Source organism: Plectropomus leopardus, chromosome 4 (genome assembly GCF_026936395.1).
Source record: "Plectropomus leopardus strain MGB_pleo_1.0 chromosome 4, ASM2693639v1, whole genome shotgun sequence".
Lineage (NCBI taxonomy): Eukaryota > Metazoa > Chordata > Actinopteri > Perciformes > Serranidae > Plectropomus > Plectropomus leopardus.
In genome coordinates, this window is record NC_142179.1 from 39,546,713 (window position 1) to 39,569,915 (window position 23,203).

A 23,203-nucleotide genomic window follows, 5' to 3' on the forward strand; every position below is an offset into this window, starting at 1 on the left:
CCCTCAGGTCTTCTGGCAGGCTTTTCCACAGACGGGGGCCGTAATACTGAAATGATGCCTCACCGTGAGTTTTTGTTCTAACCTTAGGAATAATTAAAAGGCTGGTACCGGAGGACCTCAGGGTCCGCGAGGGTTCATATGATAAAAGCAAGTCTGATAAATAAGAAGGCCCAAGACCATTAAGGCTTTTATAAACCAATAAAAGTACCTTAAAATCAATCTTGAAACACACAGGAAGCCAATGCAGAGATTTTAAAACAGGCGTAATGTGTGCTTTCTTTCTGGTCTTTGTCAGCATACGTGCTGCTGAATTCTGGATTAGTTGTAGCTGAGTAATGTTTTTTTTTTTTGGGAAGACTAGGGAGTAGAGCATTGCAGTAGTCAATACGAATGGAGATAAAAGCATGCATCAGTGTCTCTGTGTTTGCTTGGGAGAGAAACGGGCAGACTCTGGCAATATTTTGAGATGGTAAAATGACATTTTTGTTATGTTTTTAATGTGTGGAATAAAACCAAGCTCAGAGTCAAAGATGACGCCCAGGTTTTTTACTTGTTGTGATGGGTTTAAAAACAATGTCTATAGTTTTGTTATAAGTTTCTCTCTCTGAGTTTCAGGACCAATAATTAAAATTTCAGTTTTGTCCTGGTTGAGCTGCAAGAAGTTCTCTGCCATCCAGGACCTGATGTCTAAAATGTAGTTTAAAAGGGCATCAAGTGGTCCTGGGTCATCAGGAGACACAGAAATATTTAGCTGTGTGTCATCAGCATAACTGTGAAAGTTGATACCGTGCCTTCTGATGACCTTACCAAGTGTGGGCATGTAGAGATTAAAAAGTGTGGGGCCCAAAACTGAGCCTTGAGGCACACCACAGTTTATTTTATAGTTCTTCGAGGAGCAGGTATCCATACTTACTAAAAATTCTCTATCTGTGAAATAGGAGGAAAACCAGTTAAAAACAGTATCAGAGAGGCCAAATTTGGTGATCTACTGCATCAAAAGCAGCACTTAGATCCAGTAGCACCAGGACAGAAGGTTTCTTCATGTCCATGTTACACCTGATATCATTTACGATCTTTAACAGGGCTGTGGTTCATCCTAAAACCAGATTGATATTTTTCTAAAATATTGTTTTCATTTAAAAAATCATTTAGCTGAGTAAAAACAAGTTTTTCTAAAATTTTGCTTAAAAACAGTAAGTTGGATACTGGTCTGTAGTTATCAAGAATGCTAGTATCTAAGTTGCTCTTCTTCAGAAGGGGCTTGACCACTGCCGTCTTTAAGGCAGTGGAGAAGAGATCCGTCTGAAGAGAGCAATTCATGATGTTTAAAAGTACATCCTCGAAGAATCCATAAAATGTTTTAAAAGTGAACTGGGAATGGGGTCTAAAGAGCAGTTTGTAAGATTTATTTGGGAGAAAACTCTACCAAGCATTTCAGCATCAACTAGGACAAAAAATAGTGCTTCCTCAGATAAAAGCAAAGCTTCAGGTGTGTTAAAAAACATATTCTGATATGGTAACAAATCTGATTTTATGTTATCAGTTTTACCTCTGAAGTGGTCTTTAAAGTCCTCACAAAGGGAGTCTGTTGACATCCTGCTGGACTTATTAAAATCAGGGTTAATAAGGTGATTGATGGTAGAGAAGAGGATTTTTGGATTGTGTTTATGGTCTGTGATGAGTTTAGAGAAGTGAGCCTTTCTAGAATTTTTGACTGCATTAGTGATGAAAATTTATCAAAGGTCCGTGCAAAACTTCTACGGTTTTCCCTTGGCGCAGCATTGAATTTTAATGTTCTGCCATAAAAGAGGAAATTGTTGTAACTTTGGTCTTCATTGTCCAATCTGCCTGAAACTTCATAGGTTTGATGAGGGTCCCATCCTAAACACATCTATATGACAATATTCACTAGTCGTATTAGCGCCACCTACTAGCAAGAGGAAGTAAGCCTTGCAAGACAGTTATGTTTTAATTTACATTAAATTTTCATGGTTTGGTCTAAAAATATTGATGCACCAAGATGACATGGAATTTATGTGCCCTCCAGTGCCATCTAGTGGGCACTGGAAGTACTACATCATGTGAAATATCTCACTCCAGGGTCCAAACTCTCTACGTGCATTATCTGACTTTCATAAAAATTAAAGACTGCTTTAGCTGGAGTTCATCAGTACCCCAACATATGTGGGGGTGTGAGGGCCCTTTCATCATTGCTTGCAGCTTTAAATCAGTTTATATTGCTTAGCTAATTTCACATGAGAAATGTTAAATTGTTGTTTTGGAAACTGCTGATTGGAAAACTGCCCTTGGTCAGCTAAGAAAATCATAAAGATGTGCAACGGCTTTTAGGAAACATACATTCTGGATCAAGACATGCATGTAAATGTCTATGAAAATATTTAAAATATTTACATGGCTCTAAAAGTCGTACTTAGTCTTCAGGTAACATTTATATATATTCTGGAGAAAATCACTTTAAGCCACGTTCTATAGCCATCAACTTTATGTTGTATTACACAACAGTTAGTTCAAACCAAGCAATTTGATTGGTGGAGAGGCAGTCCATAGTGCTGATATATAGTATATCATCACTGAGACTTTTAACTCTGCATGTATCACTCCACTTTACAGCTGTTCTAAACCTTTAATTTGACAAACATTAACAGTCAGTAGTTACCTCATCTTACTGTATCTTATTGTATCAGTGTTGGAATGGTGAGGAAATCCCATCTGACCTGTATTATCACTCATAAAATACCTGAGCAAAATTCTGCCTAATGCAAAAGCCCTCCACCTGCAGCCCAGGAGGGGAGCTTGTGTGACGGACGGGTTTTGGTATATCGCCATTCTCATCGGCCCCGAACCGTATTAAGGAGCGTTGTTTGTTAATGTTAATGTCTTGGCTCTGGCAATTCGGCAGAATGAATGAAGAGTGAGGCATTTAGGTACTGTCCTCCAACAGACAATTTAATGCAGTCTCCAACAGCAAAAACACAACACGGCCGTTTCATAACATTTATGATGGAGCCCTGAGCTTTCCTGGACATTTTCACACTGGCTAACATCAGTCATAACATGCGGTCTTCACTTACTGCAATCAGGGAGGGTGGCTTCCCATAACACACCTGTACACACGTCACAGTCCCAGGTTACCCACAAGGCCACCGCCCTTAAAGGGGAGGGTGAGCCGGTGACACTACCCCCCTTCTGGATGATGGTTAAACCCTTAACATCACTTAACATAAAAAAAAAAAAAAAATTCAGAACAGTCCATTCACAACTTGAAATAGTGCAACTCTGGAATTCTTTTTTTCCACTGAGAGGGGTGGCAAATAGCCCAAACCCCAACTCAGGTATCTGAGGAGGGTAGCAATCTGCCTACACCATGTCTCACATGTGCTCAGTGACTGACCCAGTCACCAAACATGTTGGGGCCTCTGCGGACCCTCTGGGGTCTGAGAAAATGTAGAGTTCAAAAGTGGGCAAACAGTCTGCTCCCCAACAGGATGCTGGGTCCCTGCCTCATCCAGTTGAGGCTGAGAGGGGCTGTCAGGAGGCTGGCTACTGCTCGATGAAGAGAATGGCCCCTACAGGGCCTCCACACCAGGATCCTCACTGTCTGATGGGTTGTACCACAGGTTCAGGGGACCGATGTCTGGGGCAGGAGAGCTGAAATCTGGCAGAGAGAAGGACACCTCCATTGGTGGCCAGGTGTCAGCATCTTGGAAGACCCAGCTGTTATCCAGTGGGGTCCTAGAGTAGTGGGGCTTGAGTTTGTAGTCTTGATCCTTGTTCTTGGGCCCTTTTTGATCCTGTAGACCAGGTCATCCAGCAGGCTAATAACAAAGCAGGGGCCCTTGGGGGATATTACATCCTTACATTGTTTTTCCACTTTTTTAGTGTTTTTGGTCAGGTACCAAACTGCATTGCTGACTTTGTGATGGACTTGGCGGATGTTTTTGCCCTTTGGCTCGCTCAGCTGATTGACTCATAGCCTCCGGTGCCAGCTGGTGAGAGAGCTCCAACTGTTCTCTGAGCTGCATGACATACTGCAGCAGGGTGTTAGCACTGTCACTGTCAGGTGGCAAACCAGCAACCAGGTGGATGGGTTTAGTTATTTCCCATCCAAAGAGCATCATGTTGGGTGTCGAGCTGGTGGAGCTGTATTTGGTGGCGCGATAAGCCATTACTGCATACGGCCCATCAAATCCCAGTCCCAATGGCACCGTTCAGCAGTGGAAGCCAGGATTTTCTTAAGGGTGGCGTTAAAATGTGCCACTTGGCCAACTGACTGTGAGTGAAATGGGGTGGTTCATGTCTTTTCAATCCCAAGCACCTCCCACATTCCCTGGAACACAGCTGATTCAAAGTTGGTGCCCTGGTCACTGTGCAGACACTGAAGGGCTCCATACCTACACACCCACTCAGAAGTGATCTTTTCTGCCACTGTGGATGCCTGCTCATTTGGAACCGGATAGGCCTCTACCCACTTGCTAAAGTAGCCCTGTACCACTAATATGTAGTGGTTATGCCCATCAGTCTCATTTAGAGGTCCCATCAGGTCAATGGCAATCCTTCCCATGGTGGCACCAACTCACACTGTGCCCATGGCAGCTTGAGGGGTTTTCTTGGGGTGCGTCTTAGCGGCACAGCTGTTAAAAGTGCAGCACCAAAAGGTGACAACGTCTTTCATATTGTACAAAAAGTACCTGGTTTTGAGGCAAGCCAGAGTCCTCTCAACGCCAAAGTGGCCACCCACCGGTCTATCCTGCATCTGCTCCATCACTGGGTTACGATAAGTATGAGGTAGCAGGATCTGCAGGTGCATCACTTTTCCTTCAGTGCAGGAGAATTTCCCCACTAAAACTCCATCTTTCTGGTACAGTCTTTTCCACTGTGCCCAGTAGGCTTTGGTGGCAGGGCTGCTGGCCGCTGTGTCAGCCCATAGTGGCTGGCCTCTCCCTTCATCCATTCATCTCCTCACTGGTGCTATGTCTTTTTTTGTCAAAGACAATTTTTTTGTCATTGACATTTTATTTTTTTTTGTCAATGTACACCAAGGATGTCTCCCATTGCCACCCGGCCAGTATGGTCCATAAGCCTTTGAAGTGTGGCCGGCGCGTTGCATAGTCCAAATGGCAACACATTCCACTCAAATAATCCTATCTGGGTGCAAAAAGCTGCAGCTTTGCAGGCCCTTGGTGTCATCTCCACCTGCCAGTATCCGGATGTTAAGTCCAGTGTGCTGAAGAACCTGTCAGTGGACAGGGTGTCTAAAGTGCCCTGGATACGTGGAAGGGGGTAAGAATCTTTAATAGTCCGCTTATTAAGAGACTTGTAGTCCAAACAGAGTTGTGGGCTGTCATCCTTTTTCTTCACCATTACAATCGGTGCAGCCCAGCTGCTGTTGCTGCGTTGGGCTACACCAACCTCCAGGCTCTGCTGCACCTGCTGGTCTGCTACTTGTTTCTCTGTGGACATTCTGCACATTGGCTGTTTCACAGGTGGGCCTAGTGTCGTGCTGTACAAGGCTAGTGTGGCCGAGGTCAGCAGGCCCTGTGGAGAAGACATTGCCATAGGACTGTAACAGATGGGCCAGCCTGCTAATGTTGTCCTTGGATAGGTTAGCGCAGCTCGTGGTGTGCAAGTCCTGCAGGTGGGTAGGTACATAGACTGAGAAAAGGTTAGTCAACTTGGGTGCTGCTGGGGACAGCAGAGACAGACGGTGCAACACTGTAGTGCAGGAAACTCAAACAATGTGTGCATTGCATTGGTGGGTGGGGTTAAGGAAAGGCACCTTTTCACCAAAGAGAGTGGCCTCTCTGCAGCCATAGTCCAGGTGGGCACTTGCCTGATGCAGAAACGGGTGCCCCAGCATAATCTCTGTGCTGTCAGCAGTTTTACTCCCAACGTGCACTAGCAGAGTGACTTCTCCCAGGACTGTCAGACCTGCAGGTCCACCACCCTGCAAGACTCGGTTGATAGATGGCTTTAGATGGATGGAGTGTAAATGGTGGTGAGGCAGCACGTTTCTGCTAGCACCAGAGTCCAACAGAGCACACAATTCTAACCCATGTATAAGTATCTGAACTAGCATGTCCTATCCCTAGTGGCCAACATACCTGAATTGGGAGCTGGGGTCAAGTTGGGGCTCAAGGCAGGTTGCTTGGTTGGGTGGGGGAAGGGCAGCTTTTCTGTAGATTTACTGCTTTACACCGGAGCAGTTGAGGCAAATGACCTTGTTCCAGTTCATTTTTGTATCGATGTTTTTCTTGGGTTGCCACTGCTGGCGAGATTTTGGCACCCTCTCCTGTGGGTCAGCTGGCTCAATAGCGACCCCCACTGGTCCCCTGCCCACTGGAGTGTTTACATTTTCATGCACCATTGCTGCTCTGGCTCCCCTGTCTGTAGTACTGCATAGACCTGACTGCATTAGCTGCATGAGTGTCCTGGCAGCCCGTCTAGTGGTCTCATAACTTTGCCCTATGTTGTAAGCTTTAGCCAGTGTGCGTGGATGCTCCTCTAGTGGCTTTTGCAGAGTTTAATCCTGGTCGAGCCCCCAGTGTTACCTTCTATAGCTTACTGGCCCCGAACCCTAGTAAGGAGCACGCTGTTTGTTAATGCTCAAGTATCTTGGCTCGTTATTAGCTAGTTACTACCCTCTACCCTTTAGTCATATCCTCGTCACTCAAGGTGACGGAGATCATGGCAGTGAGTGGACACATGTTGGAGTGACATACTGTCTTATCAAACTAACTCATCTGAATCACACAGGCCGCTAAAGTGACTGTTAACAGACTCTTATTTCACTGGAAATGCAGCGATAAATGTTTATGATACTAAGCAGCTGGTCTGTGCATAACATGCAGACCAAGGTTCTACAGAGCCAGTGTGCAGGAAAATGTTTATGCATTGCAACAGCTGTCACTTTCAGCAGTTGCGGAACTATTTGTGTCAGCTGAGCCAAAAAGCAATGAGAGGGAGTGATTGTCAATTTAGCTTTTAACTTTCTAAACAGTTCTCCTAGGTGGAATCCCCCAGACCTCGCTTGGCATGTGGGTAACAGAAGGTGTAAAGGTACTACATCATCTTCAGCCAAATCCTACGACTGGATCACAGCCATGACAATATACAGTACAACATCACTCTCTTGTGTGACATTGCTTAATTATCTCATCTTTTAAAAATGTCACCCAATATGTTCAGCAAGTTAATTCATCTACCTATTGGCACATTTCTAAACAGTACTTTGAGAAAATGACAATGTTACTAACATTGAAACACTCACCACTTATTTTTAATGTCTGTCCATAGTCTCACCACCTAGGGACCTAAGAGTAGTGGAGGTCACCCCAGAGACTGTGGACCTGTCCTGGGAGAATGAGATGCGTGTGACTGAGTACCTGATCACCTATGTGCCAACGGCCCCTGGAGGTCTGGAGTTGGACATGCGGGTGCCTGGGGACCAGAAGATGACCACTATTCGGGAGCTTGAGCCTGGTGTGGAGTACCTAATCAGTGTCTATGCTCTGCTTAACAACAAGAAGAGTCTTCCTGTCAGTGCTAGAGTAGCCACACGTACGTAGATCACCTCTGTGGCAGTTAACAGTTTGCAATGTATAAATCTAGATGAAATTTAGTCAGAGTTTTGTTTTATGGCTCTCAGATCTGCCTGAGCCTGAGGGACTTAAGTTCAAGTCAGTGCGGGAGACGTCAGTGGAGGTGCAGTGGGATCCGTTGGACATTCCCTTTGATGGTTGGAACCTCATCTTCAGAAACACAGTGAGTCTTTCTATCTAGTATGTTAATGGAGATTCTGTCGGCTAGTCCAGGAAGTAGTTGAACTCCAGACCCTACCACAGCCTCCATCATTACACACATTTTCCTCTCGTAGAAACCATATACTGCCCACTGAAGGCCTCCTAATTAAATTTGGTTACTGACTAAAATGTGCATACATGATGATTATTATGGTGGGTATCCTGTGGAAAATGGTTCAGGCAAGCAGCTGCACAGAGCAAGTGATACTTTCTTTTCTTTGCGTACTTACAGAAACTTTTTCCATCAGTGCTACTAACCCTAACCCTTCTCAAAGCTTCACTTTATTAAGCTAAGTCTTCTGTCAACGCCAATACCATAATGTATGATTTGACAGTTTTTTCTTCCCACCCCATACATTTTGTCAGTAATTACTCTTAACAGCGATTGATGACTGGTGTTTTTCGTGCTGGCAGAAAGAGGAAGATGGTGAGATTCTTAATTCCCTTGGTCGTCCAGAAACTACCTTTGAGCAGTCAGGCCTGGGTCCTGGCCAGGAGTATGAGGTCAAGCTGGAGGTGGTGAAGAACAACAAGCGTGGACCACCTGCCTCCCAGAATGTCATAACAAGTGAGTAAACACCTTCACACTGCTAACTGGCTCATCATTTTTTGTATTAGACTGGTTTAGAATGGTTTTATGGCATTAAGCACATACACTCAGCTAACTTTTCCTCATAACTCACCACTGAATTAATTTTAATAAAACATAATGTAACCATGGCAACTCTATTTTATTGTTGCCTCATTGTGCCATACAGGTAGACAGATAAAAACAGATAAAAACACAAGCAAAAATCCAATTTCACAATTACGAGTTGAACAATGCAAAAATGCATTAAAGAACACACATATGGTCCATTGTCAAGAAATATTCCCTTGTGTTCATAACGTCTCTCCTATAAGTGTTCTTCCACTCCCTTGCTTTTATGTGCATTATTATTTGCACTGGAAAAATGGGAGATTTGAAAAAAAGTTGAAATATCGTTAAGAAGTGTTTATGCTTGACTGAGGTGGTGGTTTTTATTGCAGTGCAGTGCAATGGAATCATTTGATGAATAAATGATTGAATGATAAAGTACATGAAGGTTGTAATTTAAATGTCACAACATGAAAACAAATAAGATGTCAAGGTTTTCACTACTTCATCATCATCATTGGTGGGGACAATTTTGTGGGACCATTGACGCCTTCTGTTGCCCACATGCCCAGTGAGGTCTAGAGAATTCCACCCAGGAGAAATGTTTGAAAAATTAAAAACTGACCACTTTAGAGCATTTTTGAAAATAAAAAATAAAAATCTCAAATCAGAGGTTCTCAAATTTTTGATGGCGATGATGATTTTAGGTTGCCAGCATATCATTAACGGCTTTAAAGGAAAAGTGCACACACTATGACTTTTGATGGCATACTATTATATAACTTTTTTTTTTCAATGGGTTAACATACCAACTTGTCATATGGAAATAGAACAGTAGGCACCTGGGTGAAAGTTTGCTGGACCCATCCACCTATCCTCCCACAAGCACTGAAGGGACTTTCTAACTCCTTATGTTACATTGTTACATTATACTGCCATGGAAGGTGCCTTTTTGCGTCAGTGTCTTAAGCCAAAATCACTGAGGCGATATTTGATGATTTGGGAATGAGAACGGGCTGCTCTTCTAAATGATTTAATTTTTAAATAACCCCTAACCCTTTTGTAAGATAATGTACTATGACTTGTTTTTAGGACACCATACCATGACTTTTTGAATTACTTTTTTGTGGCGTGCTATCATTAACAGTGATATAGCCTATGTAACTACATGCAGAACTGCAGTACAACATCATACAAGTGGTAGCTATGCACGGTGGCGTTGTGGTTAGCACTGTTGCCTCACAGCAAGAGGGTCCCCGGTTCGAAACCTGGGTGGAAACCCGGGTTCGGTCCGTGGGTGGGCGCCCTTCTGTGCAGAGTTTACATGTTTGCATGTTTTCCCTGTGTCTGCGTGGGGTTTTTTGTTTTTTTCCGGGGTCTCTTCTCCCACAGTCCAAAGATGCAGCTCAGGTTGATTAGTGACTCAAAATTGCCCTTAGGTGTGACTGTAAGCGTGTATGGTTGTCTGTCTATATGTGTCGGCCCTGCGATAGTCTGGCAACCTATCCAGGGCAGGGTGTACCCTGCTTTCCGCCCGATGACAGCTGGGATTGGCTCCAGCCCCCCCATGACCCTTGGACAAGCGGTTACAGAAAATGACTGAAATGACTGACATTTATTTAAAACATCTCCATTTTTGGTCATTTTGGACTTTAATTTGATTTGACTTTCAGAATATGAAATTTTTTATCACCAAATTCAAACAATAAATGCAACATTCATTGTAAACGCATGATGACAAGCTGAATAAACTCATCAGCTGCACTCTGTCCTTCTCATTCTTCTCATGAATGGCTTACATTTTAGTAACAAGACAGGTTCCAGGACACTGGCAATTAAACACAATCTTGGCTTTCAGAGAAAAACTTCTTAAAACCTTCTGGCGACCCACTTGAGGTAGTTTTAAGCAGCTTAGCATCATGGATCAAAATATAATGTGACATAATTAAATTTATGTCAGTGTGGACACGCTACACATTGTTAGGTTGCTTAGGTTCTCCACAGTTTATTTGCTCATTTCAAAATAACTGTAAGCACGAAAGTACATTGCATATTTTGGATAGGAATGGTAAGAAAAGAAAGATAAAGGAAAAGGGTTTGGCATCACACTCATATGGCACAAGCACTGACAGAGTGGCACTTTTTAATGAGTTTGAAGTGACAATGAGTTGGGCTACCAGTGCAGGTTCTAGAGGACAGGGGTGATGTGATCATCGGAGTGGGAATGGGTGAGCAAATGAGCAGCAGAGTTAAGCAATATTACACTCAAGGGTGTGCTCAAACGTCATTTGAGCATGACAATGATGCGGTCAGGACGGAGGTGCTTGCCAACGGACTGAACGGACCTCTCCAACTTGTGCATATAGCCTACTTTGAAGAGATTGTGGGGTTTCCCACACTAAATAAATACACCAGACATCAATACAGAAATGCTTAGCTTGCTCATTTTTGTTAAGACTAAGAAAGAAGAGAAAAAAACATTTTTAAGCTCGTAGCACAGCTGATAGGGGATGCCAAAGGATGACAGACCTTTCCAATAATGCAATAGCATGGTAAAGTCCAAAAGTCAAAATTAATGAAAAAAGATGGAGGTATCATCATTTCCAAAATTCATAAAATGTTGTTATCTAGTGAAATATTCTGCTTTTTGATGCCATTTAGTGTTCCATTCACTTAGCCTTTATTTCCCATCATGCCTAGATCTGGACTTTATGGTTTTTATTTTGCAGATAAGTCTGCTGTTTTCTGATCATACACAGAAATGTCGCTTTTTTGTCAGTGTTTATACATATCACAGAACATCGTTTTTGTGTTAGTTAATAGTTTACATCATTAGTGGTGCACAGTTACTTTACATTTGTTCAGCTGTAGTTACAATTAATTAGGGTTAGTTATAAAAATAGTGGCAATGATATCATATGTACTGCTGCCCCCTACTTGTATGATTGTGGTAATAACTGCATGTCTTCTGGAGCTGGGGACTAGAAGGTTTCCATTACTGATTTGTGCAAAACTTACGGGGTATTTTTTAAATTTTATTAAAACACAATTACAAGAGGACTGCCTTTCCAGTGAGTGATGGTATGCAACTTATCTCGTGATGTTCTGACACCTCTCATTTCGCAATAACATTCCAAGAAGCATGGTGATGGATGTAAAAAAAAAAACATTTTGCAGGTTTTTTTATTTTGTCACCACCGCACTAGTCCTCATTATTTTCAATCCACAGCCCTGTAGGCGTGTAAAGCAAGCAATAATGGAAAGGGAAGCCCCTTATATGTCGGAGCGACCACGTATGAGGAATTTCATGGAGGTGATAGTCCACAATTTCACAGCGGAATTATGGATTCAAAACTTCGGGATGATCCTCTCGATGCAATAACACCTCTTTTACACTCTTAGAAATAGATGTACGAAACAAGAACAGTTCTGTACCTATAGATACACTTTTTAAGAATATTCCCTCTAAAGTATTGTTATTTGCGAGGCCAGGAGTGTACCTTTTGACCAACAAAAAGGGTACAAAGTAATTTAAGACAAAAGAAACATATTTGTACCATTTCAATCTGCAGCACAGAAAAATATGTACTGTATTCTTCCACCAAGTGCTATAGTTCTTCAAGACAGCGACAGTGGTGCATTAATACTAAAGACGCTGAAGGCAAATGGCACTACTTCCCTCAGATCTAGTACAAGCAGGACAGGAGATGTTGGGGAGTCCAGTATGTTGCTTAGGGATTTATCAAACCTTCTACAAAAGTTATTGGTGGAAGGAGGCGTTGGAATGTCAGATGAGGAGGCTCAGAAATGTAAAGGTAAGTGTGTGATTTATACAAAGTTGATTGTATCAAACAGCGAAATTTAGCTAAAAGCTGACAATCATTAGCATTGATATCAACAGCAAAGTTACCATCTCAAACTTAACCATGACGGTAGCCAGCATTATTTAATAAAGTTAACATTGCGCTCTCTGTAACACTAGCCTTACCCATAAGTAATATTGGTGAGTTCATAAAATACCATTAGTTAAAGGTAAGCTCATATGATTGTATTAACATTAGCTATTAGCATAAATGCTAATCTTAAGTTAGCAAGGCTCACTGTTTCCCACTCAAAATAATTTGAACAAAGGAAGGTACAAATCTGTACCATTTCAGCCACAATTGTACCTTTGTGTACAAGTTAGCTATATGACTGAGTGATCATTTTCAGAGACATAGTAAAGCGCCAGCCACTATCTTTATGACTGAGGAATTAACCTCAGGTGGAAGATGGACTCCTTCTCATGCCATCCATCTTCAAAAAGGATATTGAGGACTTTGAAAGGTAGATACAGGGTGTTGTACATAGCCACAGCATTAATTTAGTGTTCTTTTGGATTAGGCTACTGTGTATGCATTATTGGATCCATCTTGTTATGTATACTGACGTTTTTGTCCTTTGATGTAGAATTATCCTCTCATTTCACAGCAAACCATTTAACTGAAGACTGACCAAGACTGGAAAAGTGCCCTCTAAAGGCAGTTTCACAATGACGTCAAAGTCTAAGGAATTGAGGTTTGTTCCTGTACCTCAGTGGATGAGGCCTTTATTGCAGTCCTCTTTGTTTTCAACATGACATATCCTGTATACTACTCCTCCAGAGGTGCATCACATCATGGTGTATGGAGACAAACCCCTGCCGGTTACTGTAACTCAAATGATTAACCTTTACTGAACTCACCTGGACTGCATCGATGTTCAAAATGCTCAGAGGACATTTACACTCAGGAAGCTGATTGAGTATATTGGACTTGTTCATGCCCATCAAACTGTAGACACATATTTATTTGATGATACAGTTTGTTTCCTTGGGATATTCTGTTTAAATATGTGCAGTCTAGGCATTCATGATATGATCTTTTAATAAACTGTCAAGAAGCAATGTTGTGTGGACAGTTCTGGTATATTTTTGTCTTGTCCAAAACAGCTTGTCGCTGGGGTGGTACCTTTATAAGTACATTATAATACCTTTCCAATGGGTGGCATTGCTGTACTATAGTTTAAAGGTACTATTATGTCTTGCAGGGTACATAACTGTACTTTAACTAGTACAATTTGTCCCAAAAACGGACTGGGACTAAAGGATACCCCTCTAATGACAAGCATTTGTACCCTTTTAGGTATACAGTGGTTGTATTTTTGAGTGTGTAGCACCTGCTGCATGATGCCTGGGGGAGCCAGTTCCTACCGACAATCATATAGCCATAGCATAATGTGATCTCTAAAAGCTAAACACTGTTTTCATTGCAGTTTTGCAAAAAATGTTGTTGTTTTTTTTTTCAAATCACCACCTCAAGCATAAAAACTATTTTATGATAAATGTGAGTTTTAATGAAACTGATGTTTATATTCGCAATTTTAATTTGCACAATTTGAGGGTTAATGGAAACCTGCCTAATGAAGGCATGTGGATGAGGTTGCAGCAGCAGAGAGGGGGAGTGATGGATGGAGATGAGCTTTGTTTTTTAGTCGGAAAAAGGCTGTTCTGGTCATTTGATTGACATGGTGTTTGGAGGGACAGTTGGTGTCGAAAATAATTCAGAGGTAATGGATGTGTAGGGAGGAGTGCAGAGTCAATCTATCAATGTTGAGGCTGAAGTTATGTGTGGTTTTGGTGAGGGATTTGGAACTGATGATGATCATGTCATGGGAGGAAGTTGGCTTACATCCATGATTTAATTTCAGTGAGGCAGGTGGTCAGGCAGGTGGTTAGTTGCAGTGGTGATAGATTTAGTGGAAATGTAGAGCTGGATATCATAAGCAAGACCCTGGCAAATTTTGATGTAACCAACAGGAAGCATGCAGAGGATGACCCGGAGAGGATCAAGCACTGAACCCTGGGGGACGCCCTTGGACAGAGGAGCAGGGGAGGAGGCACAGGTGTTGTTCTTGATGAGCTGTTGTTGATTTGTGAGATATGGCCATAGCCAGGAGAGGGCAGTATTCGTGATGTTGGGGGAGGAGGCGGGAGAGCGGAATGGTGAAGTTGATGGTGTGGAGACCTGCAATAAGGGTGAGAGGGATGAGTATGCTGATGTGACCAGAGTCTGAGGAGAGGATGATGTCATTGCTGACTTTGAGGACTGTTTCTATGCTGTGTTCCAGCGCTGGATTGAAATGGCTTGAACAGGCTGTGGGAGATGAGGTGGACTTTGAGTTGAGAGTATTTTCAGGTTGCTATTGATGACATAGGCCCTTTGTTTGTTTGGGTTTTTTTTAAAGAAGAAGAATGAAAGGAAAGAGGATTTCAAGGTCTTATCACTGGATTTGACAAGTTTGTATACGGTAAAAGAGCTCTTTCAACTGATGGAGCCAGACTATATGAGGTGTGACTAGCAGGAGGACCAGGTTGTGATGAGTGTTCAAGTGTTAAAGTGTTGGAGGCAGTCTGTGTAGGCTTGGAGATGTACTGTTAAACCAGTTTTCTTGGAAAGTCTTTCAAGCTGGCACTAATGGGATTTTGGTGGAGTTCCCCAGCAGTACACCAGGGAAGTGAGTGTGTGAAATAGACTGTTTTAGTCTTAATGGCAGCCAGTTGATTAAGGCAGGAGGACAGTATAAAAAAAGTAATTATGGTAGCTGAGAAGACCAGAGGGATTATGAAACAGGGGGAGGGAGACAGGACCTGAGAGTTTTTGAAGGCAAGGTGCTTCAATGAATAAGCGTCAGGAATGGAGATGGTGGTTGTTGTAATATCAATCCTGTAAACAGAAGCAACATCACCTCCCCACAAGATGAGGTTTATCGATGTATGTAAATCCTGGAGATGTGGTCTGGTTCAGGGAGAAATAGTTAAGAGGTTTGGGCCAAGTTCCAGTGAGGTACAGAAAATCTAAGTAACCGTTATAGTCATTCACGATGAATCTTTTATTGTTGAGCAAACAAGTTTTAAACAAAAAATGATTCAAGAGACTTTGATTTGTAATAGATGATGAATAATGAGAAAGGGGACAGATATTGGACAGATTCATGCACTGAGAAGCAATACCAGCATTAGTTTGAGACTAACAGCTATATATAGTGCTTAGGAAAGAGGTATCATTGATGTGTAGTCTGTATTTGGTTCTGAATTGAGTGTTGTAAACTCTCTAAGGGAAAATTGTTAAAGTTTTAAATGCTGCAATTTTAGAATGCTTGACACATGACACTTTATGTGTGCATATGATAAAATTTTAAAAAAAGAAAAAACTAACATAAAAAATGTGCATGTGGGGGACTTGTAGAAGGACCCTACCTAAAATGAAAGACAACTGCATATGCTTTTCACCAGTTAACATAACATGACATAAATCTTTTTCATATATCTTTAAAACAGAAGTAAGAAATGAAAAAAATAAGAAAAGAACACTTTCCAATCAAATAATACCAGTGTTAAATAAAAACGAAGGAAGAAAATAAATAAATAAAATGCAATATTTAAACAAGAAATACAATAGGGCACTTTATGGAAGTACGAACAGCTGCATGTGGATTACTTTTATTCTTATTCATTATCCATGTAGGAATATTAGGTCCCCTTCATGAAATGTTAGTTAATCTGAGTAGATTTACACATAAACTAAATGCCAACACTAGACTCAAGAATGCTAAGGGGAATTAGGATTTGATTGTAGGCACGTCTGTATGTTCACGAGTCAATTGTAAATTGATAGCACACTCTCGCTAGTCAGCAATTAGCATACATCCCCACCCATTAACAGACCGTGAGCATCATGTAAGGAGGTGATCAATACTATGGATATGTCCGTCCTGTCCACCTGTGAACATGCCACGAACAAAGAAAGAGAGAGAAAAAAAGAACTTTTTCAGCGCTGAGATTAAAGTTATTAAAGATTAAAGTTATTTTGTACACAGCCAAGTGACATGTTTTTTTTTTTTTTGGGGGGGGGGGGTGTTTTTTGATTTATTCGTTTTACTAATGCAACAATACAACACGTAAAATGCACCATTTCAGTCTGCCAAAAAGTGATTTTTAGCTCCTGTCTTGTCACTGAAAGACTGCCTCAAAATGACTATTTTATTCACAGTGATCATATTTAACAGATCCCAGTCCCTTTTACTTGTTTAAATGCCTTTAAAGGGCCAAAAGTCAAGCAATAAAATACATAGCAAGGCATTTAAGGTTTTATTTATTATCCAGTTATTGTGGTCGCTTGCATTGAACACATTTTCAATTCTTACATGCCATCAGAAGTCACACAGCAGAAACCAGCCGTCAAATTAAGTTTCATGGCTCTCTGTTGTATGTAAGGCTTCTTTATTTAAGGCACAAGATATACATAAAATATTTCCGACGCTGTGATGGCAGCATTTGAATGCACCCGCCTGGTCCTTGGCTGCTTACTGCTGCCCTCTGCAGGTATGAGTGGGTAATGCATCTACAGTTGAGGCAACATGAGAACGCTTGCTTTATCATATGCTAGCTCATTCATTTGCAAATCATTGAAAATTGCAAATTGAGGGGTGTGACTTTCCAGAAATAGAGGTTCTTGTGTTTTAGGTTTTGCAAAGAGCTATACAAGTTTTAGGATATGTGAGAAGGGTATGGTTCAACGTTAACAGAGGAAATTTGAACAATTGGTCTGAAGATTCAAGGGGGGCGAGTAGGTTTATATTGTAACGTATGTTGTTTCCATCGATTTGCACTTTTTCATATTGTTTGCTGTTTCCATGGAGGACCACTTTGGAAATAAATAGTAATGCTTTTAGTGCTATCCTCTGGGATATTGTTCCAATTATTTCTTAAGTAAGTCTCATTTGCTGGCTTTCCAGGCTGTTCCCCATAGGAAACCTTTGTTTGAACAAAGCAGATTCAACAAGCACAACAATGTCTGCCACATTCAGCTCTAAGTTCAATAAATGGCAGCTTTATGTCAGAATTGGTCAGTCCTCTTCTTTGCTTATTAATTGTGTGAAAATAGCCCATGCTTTGCCAGGATAAAGAGAGAAATGCATGGACAGGCCATTAGAGACATACAGTAACCTTTTTTTGAAACACTCAGAAGTAAGAGACGGTTGGTAAATTACAGGAAGAGCACATTAATGTGTTTCTTGTTACATTTGCCATCTATGGAACAAAAAAGAAAAGTGCAGGAATAATGCCTTATCTGCACTCTAGATGGCTGTATCTCTCACTCTTGTATGTTGCACATACTGTTATGCATGTTTAGGGAAAATGCCCCCTACACTCTAAACCCCTGCTATAGGGATTAAATAAGGTGGTAGATCAATTTCTTGTGAGAAAACTCAAATTAAAAGGACTTAAGAAAATAATTCACAGTAGCATATTCCTGTCTCTACAATTAAACAAATTTGGTCAATTTTGTGTTGGTCTTCAAAGAAATGCATCAAAGAAATAGTTGAACTAGTTAAACATTTTGGGAAACACTCTCTTACCACTCAAGATTTAGTTGAGAATATTGATAGCAATCTCATATGTTGACACTAAACACAGAATGAAGCTAGAGCCAGAGGAGTCAGCTTATGCCTTAAAGACTGGAAACAAGGGAAGCTTGTGACCTGTGTCATTACTATGAGGTTGCAAGGCATCCAGTGGAGACTCAGGAATATCAACACCTATCACAAAATTCCTCAGCACAGAACTCTCACAGCAAGTCATTGTTACTAATTAAATGAACAAGATACACCATGACAGTTAGTTAAGAGGTGCCTATCGGTACATTTGATCTTACTTGTCGACCAGTCCAAGCTAACTGCTTCCCTGTTTCCAGTTTTTGTGCAAAGCTTAGGTCCTGCCTCCAGATTAATATTAAACAGACAAATATGAGAGTGGTGTGGTTGCCTCTCAACAAGAAATAGAATGTTTATTTTCCAAAGTGTGAAGGTGTTCCTTAAAAACTATCAGTTATGTCAAGTCATCTGGGGCCGGTTGAACCAAAAGGGCTTAAGCTAATTGGGTGATTTTTTTTCATGGACACATCTTTCTTCACCTTGCTAGGAAGATCCTTCCTCTTCTTTCTCATTTCCAACTCAAAACGAGGGCAGTCCGAGTCCAAAGTAATTTACTGCGTCCTTTGTAGTTTTCCAACATAACTGTTCTAATTTGTGATTATGTTGGATGCTTGGCAGTCTTTGTGTTCCTGTACAGGCTATACAATTCAATTAATTTTCTAATTTCAATGTCAGTGAAATTTCCTTTCCATTTCCCTTGATCTTCCATTGCTGGGGCAAGATGAACAAAACTAAAAAGACAGTGACAGAGGTTTAACAGCGTATCCTAGCAACTCACACTGTTAGGCAATAGCCATAGTAACTCAGCTGTGCACATGAACGTAAAGACCGGGTGTAGTTAAGATCAGGCTTATGTTCTGTTGGTGCAACCGACTTAGAATCCTTTCTTAAGACTGGTCTTAGCTAGGACAGACTTAGGAGTTAAGACAAGTCTGATGGCCCCTGGCTTGGAGGTAGTGGCAGCACGTTTCAAAAGAGGCCATAGCGTCTCTCTTTAGGCACTGACTGGAACTATTTCTCTTTTTAACATCGTATAGAAGTTTTTGGTTATAAAAACTAACTAATGCACTCTGGCACTTCTACACCAACTACCTCGGCTCCCACACTGTGCAAACATGTGTATAGGCCACCATAGGCCTACTTTATTTGTCATTCATACTGGTAACCTGTTTGGGTTTTTGTCTATATTGTATGTATTGGTTGCACCTACTTGCACTCTGCAGTTTACACCTCACTAGTTCTTACATTTTGCACCTTGCTGTAATGTATTTTAAATTTGCTATACTTAAGATTTTTCTGCTTCGCTGTTGTAGTCTATATTTTAGTATATTGCATGCTTTGTCTGCACTTCTCTAACTTTGAGATGTTTCCACTAGCAGATTGGTTCGGTTCAGTTCAGTTTTTTGTGTGTTTCCATTGTGAAAAGTTGTGGACTGTACCTTTGGAACTGTCTGTTGGGGTACATAGGGAATCTGGTACTAGGTAGAGCTAGAAACACTGCAATCCACTGATTGGTCAGAAGACAATCAGCACTCTGTGTACAGGGTTGAGCTGTGGCTTTTTTAACCACTGTTCATACCGTGAACAGTTTTTCATACATTGGTTAACTCTAACTATAAAATGAAAGGATGTTTGACATGAATCTTTCAACATGACAACTTTGACCACTCCATCTGTTTTTATTGTCTCTCTTGGATGACAGATACTTCTAGTAATGAGTGGATCTATAAGCATATAAAAATATTGATTAATTGCAACCAGATTATGTGAACGGCATTTATACAACAGTTAGCTCAGACCAAGCAATTTAATTGGTCAAGAGACATTCAGTGAGTGCTAATATATAGTTCAACATCTCTTGGACTTTTAACTCTGCATGTGTAGCTCTGCTTTACAGTTGTTCTAAACTGTTAATAAGGCCACATTACAGTCAGTAGTTATCTAATGTTACTGTAGATTGTAGTGTAACAGACTGTTCTGTTTTGTGTGTCCCTCTTGACTAGCCGTAGGGCTGGAAAAAAGTTGTGGGGGGAACTTCCCCTGTTCTTGGGGCTCATGCATGTGTGGGAGTCTTGGTTAAGAAAAATAAAAGGGCAGCAGTTGCTGTTGGCGCTGTCACACTGTCTTCCGTCCCATTTATGGTTTTACTAGTTATTCGGTTAAGTGCACCCAGGACGCTCAGTTACATTGGTGGCAGCGGTGAGGGCTTTTCTGTGTACGTGTCGAGCTGTTACCTGTGCTGCTGATTTTAGCTTAGCTTCCTCAGTATACCCATGGTGCTTCAGAGACTGCGCACAACTAGCTTACATTTTGAAGATGTCGTGTGGAGACGAGGACCCCGCAGGGACTCTAAGATTGACCTGCCCTCTTCCTTCACTGGCGACGGGAGCCAGAGTTTCCTCAGCTGGGTGAAACAGCTGGAGGCGGTGGTGAGTGCAGGAGGTGGAGAAGAGTAGACTGCAGCTCTGAGCTGATAAAAATTCTTCCTGCTTGGCTCGGCAACTTAAGAGGGACATAACTGAGGGACACAACTGATAGAAACATACAGATAAATCATCATAATAAAACAGCCTAAACAGCTGGTCTGCAAATAACATGTCTACCTAGCTTGCACAAGTAGCAAGCCAGTGGTCAGGATTATGTTTATGTGTTCACGGTAGGGATGTTACGATTCACTCAACTCACAATTCGATACCATTCACGATACTGGGTTCATGGTATGATTTTCTCACATTTTTTTAAACACAAAATGAGATTATAGAAAAAAAATATGACTGAAAAATATTCTATTAATTATTCAATACAAAATATTGCATTTTCTATTCTTTTCCATATCAAATTAAAGAATCCCTTATTGTTTCTGAGGCATCATTTCTGGACATTCACAATGCTGTTAAAAAAAAGACCCTTTCACTTGGGACAGAATTTGCTGGTGGGGAAAGGTATGCTTTAGCTAGAAGGGAAAGCAGAGAGTGCAAGTTTGAAGAAGTTAGCTATTTCCCACTCGTGAGTAAGAAGTTGGGCACTCTGTTTGGCTCCTGCACTCATTTGGGCGAACGAGGTTGCAAACATGCTTGTCAGTGTGGTTTGGCCGTGTAGTTGTCGTCAAGGAGTAACGTGCGTAGGCGGGGCTGACCGGCACTCATTACTATGATGCCAGCGCTCATGCTGCATCATCTTAGTTGTAGTATTTGTGTAGTTCAACACCATCTTGCAATATTTGCAGATTGTCTTTGTCTTTTCTGTCATCTCCTCACCTTTTTTCTTTCTGACTTGAGGAAGCTCAAATGCCGCCACATTACCGATTTGAAACTGGAGGGTGCATCTTCTCTTTTGTATCGATTTTTAACTGCCCTGTGATGCATCGTTACATCCCTGGTTCACAGCTGTGATTCCTACAACCGAATCATAGCCATGATGATAAACAGTACAACTGCACTCCGTCTCATGTGCTATTGCTTAAAATATTCTTATCTTCACTTGAGGAAAAAACTTTGCAGAGCGCCATTCCTGTGCACTCCAGCAATACTAAACCCCTACCCTTGCCTGACAAGGAGGCAATGCACACACCTGCCATTTATGAAAATCCCATAGAGAGAAACTCACACTCCAGCCTGTTCCTGTTAGAAATATCAGCCTGCAGCCCCGCTCTGTGGACAACCCCACCCACATGCACACAGATCTAGGGTCTAAGTCCCTGTTTGTAGTAGTTACCTTTGGTTCCAAAGGCAATGTACTGAAAGCTTTTGATGGAAACATAGCTTTTGTATTACAACTGCTGCACATCCATTTCCCTTTCTTTTATCCATCTTATCTTATCTTTCTTATCTTACGTACCAAATTGTTTATATTTCTTGTTTAATGCGTTACATTGACTTTCCTCAATAACGGAAAAGTCTCTTTCTCTTAATTAGTTAAATTATTTCAATACATTTTTGACCAAAAGTTACTAATAGACATATTTTGAACAAACCTTGTTATGCATGACAAAGTCAAAGGGGATGAACTTGTCTTCTACCCCATGTTTATGCCAACACTATAGCCCGCCCACGTACATATGCACATGTGTTAGCACTACATGGATTATGAGGTTCAAAATGTACCATATCACTCAGGCTCTCCTAATGTCTCCTATTACACCGGCTTGTGGACACGTACTGTGGGATTTGCATGCTGAGGGCCTAATTGTGTGAAGTAAGCTCTCCCCTCTCTCCTCCCCCTCCAACCCAACCCATCATGTGTGGGAGGCACCAGACAGTTGAGTAGTCAGGCTCAGAGGGACTGTGGCCACCCAGGAAAGAGGTATTGTGACACCCAAATGACACACTCACAGCATCCTCAGAAGACAAATCTGTTAAGCTCAAATGCAGACTCCTTACGTTATCAGGTCTGTGCAGAAGGTTTATTTTCCTAAAGTTACTTACGTGTGACAAATCAATTTCAGCGCTGGTGAAAAGGCGCTCTTCATGGACTGAGGATTTGATCTGTAAAAAGGCTGAACAACCTCATAAATGCAAGAAGGCTGTCACATTTCAAAGTCCTGCATTGCTGAAATGACTGTATTCATTTCAGCAATGCAGGTTAGGTGACTCCCCAGACCTAACCCTTTATCTGCCTCCTGCTTAATGATCTATGGCCAAGGTTCACTTCCATGAGGGCACCAACACAAGAGATAAAATCATGATGAAAATATCTACTTCTGCTCAAACACAAATTTACAACACAAAAATGGCCCTTCTTTGACACTCTGTGATCAGTAGCTAGATTCAGCTATTGGTGGTTGTCCTGATACTGCTTAGAATGAGAGAGAAGATATACAATGGGAAACTGTGATGTGTGTTCAGACACAACATGAATGTGACAGCTGGACTGTTGGTACAATCTGTGTTTATTCACCCCAATCAGCCAATAAAGTCGCATACAAATATTTTCAACTCATGCACACGTCCTCACCTCAAAAGGCATTGACATCAAGTCATCTTTTTATTGACTTTATTTGTATTGTTGCTAAATTTGACTGCATACTTCCTCAAAGGTAAACTATGGTTTCTGACTTAGCAAGTAAGATTATGACTTGCAGTCGGTGTCTAACATCCAGGCCATACTGCATGAACAGTGCATGATAGCTGCTGAAGTGCTGTGGTTCCCATGCTTTTGGTGTTCACACAGACAGCGTTGTTGCTGCGGTTCTGCTACAGAGCAGACTGCTGCTATAACTACTGTATTTCCACAA

General features: G+C 41.5%; 1 protein-coding gene across 4 annotated transcripts in view; it reads left to right on the forward strand.

Moving 5' to 3' along the window:
- Positions 1 to 23,203, forward strand: part of tncb (tenascin Cb) — a 178,990-nt gene that overhangs the window by 89,979 nt on the left and 65,808 nt on the right. For all 4 annotated transcript variants that reach the window (XM_088077260.1, XM_088077262.1, XM_042488001.2 and 1 more), the window contains exons 4-6: positions 7,315 to 7,578; positions 7,667 to 7,782; positions 8,235 to 8,388. In XM_088077260.1, coding sequence (XP_087933386.1) covers positions 7,315 to 7,578; positions 7,667 to 7,782; positions 8,235 to 8,388 — 534 coding nt within the window. The remainder of the gene's footprint in view (positions 1 to 7,314; positions 7,579 to 7,666; positions 7,783 to 8,234; positions 8,389 to 23,203) is intronic.